General features: G+C 38.1%; 1 protein-coding gene across 1 annotated transcript; it reads right to left on the bottom strand.

Moving 5' to 3' along the window:
• Nucleotides 1-5614: 5614 nt before the first annotated feature.
• On the bottom strand, nucleotides 5615-7335 carry LOC111398097. Its single transcript, XM_023025053.1, has 4 exons — nucleotides 7163-7335; nucleotides 6961-7059; nucleotides 6230-6905; nucleotides 5615-6109 (listed from the first exon to the last, which is right to left on the bottom strand). Exons 1-4 carry the CDS (start codon nucleotides 7333-7335, stop codon nucleotides 5615-5617), a joined length of 1443 nt encoding a protein of 480 aa, XP_022880821.1.
• Nucleotides 7336-8429: the final 1094 nt, after the last annotated feature.

Below are 8429 nucleotides of genomic sequence, written 5' to 3'. Positions count from 1 at the left end.
ATCCCATTAGTAAATTAATACATGTGGAACATTTGAGTGAATTTGATAAAATTCTTATCCTCCGAATTCGAGAATAAGATTTTTTTTAATTTTTGGTCGAATTTTGGTTATTTATTTATTTATTTTATACGACCCATAAGAAATTTGATTTGAACAGACCTTTTGCGTTTTATGATAAATTGGGCTTGGATAAGGTCCGATACCCGTCTATCTATATGGACAAATTATGAGATTTGGAAACAAGTCTGTTAAATCTTGCAAACAGAGGTAGATAATTTTATTTTATTTTTCGTTCTCTCGTCTTCTCTTTCTTTCCCTTTTTTTTTATATTTTTATTTTCATTTGCCGTCAAATTGGTTCTGCCATGTTTCTAAAACCAGACATTACTATGGTTTCTGCAACATGCAGAAACTAAGAAACCAAACTCTGTAACCCTTTTCTCTCTATATATTCTTTTTTTATTATTTAATTCCTTGCAAGTGGGTGACAATTGATGGGTGACAACTCTACAAACTGAGAAACCAAACCTAATTGATATTCTTGCGCAGAGAGTCAGAAACCTTTGTAAATTGAGTAATGCTATCTATCATCATAATGATAGATCACTGATTATGTGGCAACCCATTATCCTTTATATTTCTCTTTCTGTCTCCTCTTTTTCTCTCTCACATGAATTAAATTGTCCAATCATATTGCTCCACATAAACTTCTGCATCACTCGTGATCTATCATCATAATAATGATGATATTATTATTCTTATTAATTTTGTCTTTTTCTTTTTTATATTATTATTATTATTATTATTATTATTATTTGTCTTTATTTCTTTTTTTTTAATTTAGTTTCTTTTCTTTTCCATTTTTTTGTTGATTATTGTTATTGTTATTATTATTTGTATTTTTTGCTTTAACAAAATTGAAACTAACATTTTTTTTTTTTTTGCCAGGGATTCAACTTTTTGAAGTGAATCAAGGATTTTGAGGTTCAAAATTTCCTTTGTGTAGAGGTTAATTTTTTATTTTTTATGTTGCAATTATTTTGAGTTCATGAAATATATGTTTATGAACAAATTTAAAATTGCAAACCTTTTCGTGCACATTGAGGACTCACCATCCAATGTACTTTTTGTTTGGGGACCAAGGACCGGCTCCTTCAACCGTCCAAAACATTTTGTGTTGAGGACCAAAGACTATTCTTTCGACAGTCTAAGGCACTTCGTATTGAGGACCAAGGACCATTCTTGTACCATCCAAGGCACTTTGTATTGAGGACCAAGGACCGTTTTTCGACCATCCAAGACACTTCGTGTTGAGGACTAAGGATCGTTCTTCGACCGTCCAAGGCACTTCGTACTGAGGACCGTTCTTCGACCGTTCAAGGTACTTTGTGTTGAGGACCAAAGACTGTTCTTCGATCTTCCAAGGCACTTCGTGTTGAGGACCAAGGACCTTTCTTCGATCGTTCAAGGCACTTCGTGTTGAGGACCAAGGACCTTTCTTCGATCGTTCAAGGCACTTCGTGTTGAGGACCAAGGACTGTTCTTCGATCGTCCAAGGTACTTTGTGTTGAGGACCAAGGATCGTTCTTCGACCGTCTAAGGTACTTTGTGTTTGGGAGACTCGTAAGTTTATACGATAACCAATTTAAGAGATTTAATGCCCCTTTTTTTACTTTTTTTTGGTAGGTATGGCTGGAACAAGTTCTAATGCTAAAGTATACTCTGACATACCCGAAATTATTGAGCTCAAGAATCAAGGCAAAAGTTATCTGCATTTCAAAGCCGCTGATGTGAAGTACCATGGTCAAATTGGCATACAAGTTGAACTCAAATTTAGTATCCATAAGCCAACGACAGATCATTCTCTTGACCTTTTGAAACCATTGTCGAAGTTGCATATGCCCACCATTAGTGAATGTCATGAGAATTTGGATGCCGACAGGCCCAACCGCTCTAGCAGTCACCTTCCATTTTTGTGTCCCCCACCTCATCATTCCCAGAGCATGGAGTGTATCCCAAAACCTGTAATCTGTGAGAGGATTAATAATAGAGAAATACGATGGGAAGTACTGGCCAGTCGAGGAGAGATTTCTTTTCTTCCAAAATTCTGGGAGTGGTCTTTATAGATCAAAAAACTTTTACTCAAGAGGAATCTTCGAGAGTTAGCTTTTGCAGTTGGTTCTGCCACAAAAGATTACCATCGCCCAAACTCTATCTATAGAGCTTTATGTGAGGTTTGGGGTCCAGAGATCAACACTTTTATGACTGCCAATGGTGAGATCGGCATTTCTCTTTAGAACATCCACGAGATAAGTGGGCTTTCGACCATGGGCCATTACTATGAGGAAGTAGTCTCAAGCCTTTCAGAGTTGACAGTTCACCTTCCCAAGTCTTGTCTGTACCTTTTTAATGTTTTCACATTGATCGCCCAATCGAATGAATCTGATTGGGTCACTCATGAAAATTGGATTGATTTTTGGTTTCATGAGAATGGTTGTGTCCAGAATCCTTGACAACACAAAAATCATAAGAATTTTATGAATTTAAATCCATTCAATAGGCGTCAACAAAGAGCATTGAAGGAAATACGGAGGCCCGTGGTGGCAGATAAGCTGAGAGATATTACTCGTAGGGATCGACGTCATTGGAGCGATTTGCCAGTATCTCTATCTATGGAAGAAGAAGAGGAATTGGAGATAGCAGCTTACCTCTCCCTGTGGCTTTGTCGTTTCGTTCTTCCATCAGGTGGTAAATGTATACGAGTTGGGACTTTCAAAGCATCTTCTAGGATGGCAGACGGGTATACTTATAGCCTGGTTCCGCCCATGTTAGCGAGCATCTATAGAGGACTTACACAAACAACTAACTATCAAACAAACCCGGACCTTGGCACAATTTCACATTCATTTCCTGGGCATTTTCTTTATGCTTGGGCGGCAACTTATTTTGTCCTAGGTGTGCTCATGTGGACAAGAGTTATTCTCACCCTATAATTCGAAGATATGCTGGCACTCTGAATGCTTTCCAGTCTTAGGAGCACAATGTTGTTGATTGTCGGGAACTTATTCGTGGAGCGATGGACACCAATGACTTTTGCTGGAATCTATTACCCTCATCCTCTCATCCCGATCTACGTGTGGATGACCAACCGAGGTCTGCAGATACTTCAAAATTCATGATGAGTATTCGACCTGGATTTGTTTCTTATCGTCGAGGAAATTCACCTTTCGCTCTTGAGTGGTATAATCCTCATAAGTTTGCGAGACAACTTGGCTTTAGACAGAAACTTCCTGGTTCACCAAGAAAGTTGAACATTGCCCCAATTGCGGGTGACATGTATCGAGTTTGGTTGTCTTTGACTCCAACAAAAAGTGGGTCTGTATTTCATACTCTAGAGTATATGAGGGATACACATCAAAACGTTGACTAGGCTTGGTGGAATAGCGATACGTTGCCACTCTTGACCAGGGTTCATGTGCAAGTCTTATTTTCTAGTGGGAGCCGTGACTTTATTCTTGGCCCGACTCCGAACAGGGTTATAACTAGAGGCTTAAACCCTCCAAAAGTTACTCCTGAAGAGGCTTCTCGAAAGAGGGATCCAAACCAATAAAATGAAAGAGGCATTAAGAGAATTAAAATCATAGTTCCCCCAACAAAAATTACTGCCATCTCTGATAAGGTGCCAGAAACAATTTTGATTCCAAATCGCAGTAGTCCTAGAGATTGAGCATCCCAACAACCCGGAAAAACTTTAAGTCTAGAAGATGAAAGTTCTAGAGATCAGGTATCGTTCTCTCTCCATTTTTTTTAATGTACTGCTTGTATTTGATTTCCTGTAATCTCCAATTTCAGGCTCCTCTTTCTCGAATATACAAAATCAAACGACCAGTAGGACCAAAACCACTTCAAGCTATTTCAAGTCATTCAAAAGGTGAAGTAGGAGCTTCTTACATTAACATTAGCCTTTCGAACACACCATCGGATGGTGAGTTTTTAGACCTGTTGCCTAGAACACGAAATGTAGGTATGTTCCTTTTTTTTTTGCACTCCTTTTTTTAATCATACTTCATTTTTGTAGGTTTTTCGGGCATCCCTGAAGGACTTAATTTCTCCGTGAATCCAAACTTTTTGCAAGATCAGATTGGTGAGAACGATGGGTGAATTGATGCACTTCAAGGAATAGATGGTATTTACGATTCTCATGACCCTCCTTGCAAATATCTGAGCACCATTAATGGAGGTACCTCGGCGCTTATCATGGATAATTTTAATACTGAAGATGAAGTGAATTCAGGGACCGTGAGAGCTAACATTTCAGAGATCAATCAAGGAGTCCCAATCGTTCCATCTTCGTTGGCTTTAGTCAGTATCCTGCCTTCACAAACAAATAATCATCGGCCTATACCAATTTGTTCTTTCATGTCTAGTCCTCCGCCTAGAATTACTCAAGAGTCTCCTTATCTGAAGGCTGCTCTGCAAGAAACTATGACTAATTACCTTCAGAAATGTTTTAAGGATGTCTTGAAGTATGGATTCTCCAATATTCGATCTTGGTGGGATGAAAATAATTTAATTCTTTAGAATGTGATTACCAACTCATTCCACATAGACCTAACGCCTTTGATGAAACGCATGGATGTGTTTTTGAAAAAAAGTTGACTCTTGTTTGAAAGAAAACAACACTTGGATTGTCCGACTGTTGAAGAAAAGGCTGAAGAGTTGAAACTTTTGAACATTCAGCTGGAAGTAAAGGATTCTATGTGTTCTTCGTTGAGAGGCAAAATTAGTGAGCTAACCTTCAAGCTAGATAGACTCCGTGATGAACTTCAAGCCCAAGAGGAAAAGAAAAGTATGATTGGAACCAAGAAGGCAGCATTGGAAGAAGCACAGACAAGAGATGTCGCTACCATAGCATTCATTGACCAGAAAAAGGAAGACACTTAAAGATAGTTTCCTGTGAGTGATCAATGTCGAGTGATCCTGATGAAGTCATGAATTTTTGATCTTTTTTTTAAGACCATATTGTATGAATTTTGACTTGCTATTTTTATTTGGATGAACTTTTATTTTTCGAGTTTCTTGTGTTTTTTTTATAGCAATTGGTAAACAAATTGAATGAATTTATTAGTTGTAACTGAACTTGAATTTATAATTTATTCAAGCTACCTACGTACCCAAACGGGATAAGTCGAAAGTAGTTCATTACAAGAACGTAATTTTTTTACAATGGAAAATTACATAAAAAAATAAAGAACTTCAGGTGTAAAAATGCTATAAAAATTTTCCATTGATAGGCTCTATTTGCAGTCCATCTTTGTCGATGATCTTATACGCTTCGTTAGTGAATACATGAGTGACAAGAAATGGACCATCCCATTTAGGCTGAAACTTGTCCCCTATTTTTCTTGTGATTATGATTGGCCTACGCACAGAAAGTACCAGATCTCCAACTTGAAATGATATTGGTCGCACCTTCTTGTTGAAAGATTTGGCCATTTAAGATTGATAGCACTCCAGGTGCATTTGTGTTGCTAACATTTTCCCATCCAAAGCTTCTAATCTTCCAATCGAAGACGGGCATTTTCTTCAGTTGTCAAACCTTCTTGGATGGCAACTCAAAGTGAAGAAATTTGACACTCCAGTAGAAATACAGCTTCCACCCCATATACTAAGACATAAGGAGGGGCTTGTGTTGGAGTCCGATAAGTAGTTCGATAAGCCCATAAGACTTCACTAATTTTCTCATGCCAATCTTTTTTTGCTTTGGAGACAACCTTGTTCAGCAGATTGCATAGTGTTTTGTTGAATACCATTGTCAATCCATTAGCTGCCGCATTGTACATGGACAAGTTGTACTGTTTGAACCCAAACTTTGCACATAAATTGTTTATATGGCTATTGCAAAATGGCTTGCCATTATCAGTTATGATATGTCGCGGGACACTGTATTGATAAATGATTTGGATACGAATGAAATCTGCGACATTTTCTTTCTTTACTTCCTTCAATGGTATGGCTTCAGCCCACTTAGAGAAGTAGTCGATCCCGACGAGGATGTATGCATGCCCTATTGAAGACTTTGGAGTTATAGGTCTAATTACATCAAGACCCTATGTGTCAAACGGTCATGAAGCTACTATTGGATGTAATGGTTCCGAAGGTTGATGGATGAAATTCGCATGGATTTTGCACGCTTCACATTTTCTTGCAAAATCTATGGAGTCTTGTACCATAGTTGGCCAATAATACCCCATCCTCTTTATTCGAAAATGGAGTTTGGGTCTAGATTGGTGGGCACCACAAATTCCAGAGTGGGCTTCCTCCACGACCTGCGTTGCTTCATCATTACTTAGGCATCGAAGGAAAACTCCATCAAATGATTGTCGATAAAGTTTTCCCTTATAAAAGATAAAGCGAGAGGCACGCCTCTTGATTTCTGTTTTTTGCTGTGGATTATCTGTTAGCTTTTGATGTTGAAGAAAATTGATTATTGGTTGTCTCCAATCTTCTCTATCCTCATCCTCGACCACTTCGACACTATTATTTTCTTCCAAATTACTGGGTAGCAATGACGGAAGCACCCATCTTTGAGCAATTGATATGGAGTGGGAAAATTCTTCATCTGATCTAGCTAAAATAATAGCCAAATTAGCTAAGGCATCAGCTTCCCTATTTTCACTTCTCGGGATGAACTTGATTTTTATTGAATCAATTCGTCTCATAAGCATTGCCACATGTTTATGATATGGATTCAAGTCTGAATTACGGACTTCATATTTAGCTAAAAGTTGGTTGATTATGAATTTAGAATCTCCAAAGGCTTCCAGCTGGTGGATATCCATATCTAAAGTTGTCTCTAAGCCGATGACAAGAGCTTGATATTCTGCCACATTATTGAACATTTCTCTGTTAAGGCAAATGAGTAGGGCATGACAAGATCATGAGGAGTGATGAAGACTACTCTTGCTTCAGTACCATAACTTCAGGCTGCCCTGTCGAAGTATAGCCTCCATGATGGTATGATTTCGATGAATAGAACTTCTTCATCGGGAAGGTCTTCCTGAAGTTCCCATTCCGCTGGAATTGGGTGGTTAGCAAGGAAATTCGCCAAAGCTTATCCTTTATTGGCCTTTTGTGAAATGAATTTGATGTCGAACTCATACAACAGTAATGCCCATTTTCCAATCCTTCCAGAAAGAATTGGCCTGGACATTTTGTACTTCAATGGATCAATCTTTGAAACAAGATTGATTGTGTGTGATAGCATATAATGCCTCAACTTTTTAGCTGTGAAGATTAACTCGAGGCATATTCTTTCAATAGGGGAATACTTCATTTTAGCGCCTACCAGTGTCCGGCTCAAGTAATAGAGTGCATTCTCTTTTCCTTCATCATCAACTTAGGCAAGAAGTGCCCTAGAGAATATTCTTGTGCTGCAACATAAAGAGTCAGCGACTTCCTTGGAACTGGAGCTGTGAGTACTGGTGGATGAGACAAATATTGTTTAATGCTTTGGAAAGCATTTTGACAAGCGTCATCCCATTCAAATGGTACATCTTTCTTCACCAATTTGTTGAATGGATGACAACATCGGACAAGATTAGAGATAAATCTTTGAATGTATGCAAGTTTTCCTTGAAGATTTTTCAACTCACGTACATTTCTTTGCTCTGGCATGTTGATTATAGCTTCAATTTTTGATTGATCTATTTCAATGCCCCGGTGTCGAACAACGAAGCCGAGAAATTTTCCAGAGGTGATGCCAAATGCACATTTCAATAGATTCATCTTTAATTGATGTCTTCGAAGTTTTTTGAAAACATCCTGTAAATCTTGCAAATGATTGTCGCGTCTTTTTGATTTAACAACAAGATCATTCACATAACATTCCAAGTTCTTATGTAGAATATCATCGAAAATCTTTTGCATTGTCCACTAGTAGGTTGTCCCCGCATTTTTTTTATCCAAAAGGCATAACTTTGTAACAATATATGCCTTTAGGGGTACGATATGATGTGAGTTCCTCATCTTTTGGGTTCATCTGTATCTAGTTGTATCCAGAAAACCCGTCTACGAAAGATAAGACTTCATATCCGATAGTTGCATTCACCTTCAACTCTGTTATAGGAAGTGGAAAATCATCTTTCGGACATGCTTGATTCAGATCCCGAAAGTCAACGTAAATTCGTAATCCCCCGTTTTTCTTTTTGACAGGAACAATGTTTGCGATCCATGTTGGGTATTTCACTCCGCATATAAATTCAACTTCAATAAGTTTATTGACTTCCATTTCAATTTGAGGAATCAGTTCTGGTCGAAATCTTCTTTGAGGTTGTTTGACCGATCGAACTCCATGTCGTATTACAAGATGATGCACTGCAACCTTAGGATTTAACCCTGACATTTCTTTGTAAGATCATGTAAACACAT

This window comes from Olea europaea, chromosome 7 (genome assembly GCF_002742605.1).
Source record: "Olea europaea var. sylvestris chromosome 7, O_europaea_v1, whole genome shotgun sequence".
In the NCBI taxonomy this organism is placed as follows: domain Eukaryota; kingdom Viridiplantae; phylum Streptophyta; class Magnoliopsida; order Lamiales; family Oleaceae; genus Olea; species Olea europaea.
The sequence above is the reverse complement of the archived record's forward strand: the minus strand, read 5'-3'. Positions and strand labels throughout refer to the sequence as shown.

What these genes read in the sequence shown, in the direction of transcription:
- LOC111398097 (XM_023025053.1), bottom strand. Translation starts at nt 7,335, where the DNA reads ATGAAGTATTCCCCTATTGAAAGAATATGCCTCGAGTTAATCTTCACA. An exon ending in GGAAAATGGGCATTACTGTT is followed by an intron (nt 7,060 to 7,162) that starts GTATGAGTTCGA and finishes TGGGAACTTCAG; the next exon opens with GAAGACCTTCCCGATGAAGA. An exon ending in GGTATTATTGGCCAACTATG is followed by an intron (nt 6,110 to 6,229) that starts GTACAAGACTCC and finishes TTTGACACATAG; the next exon opens with GGTCTTGATGTAATTAGACC.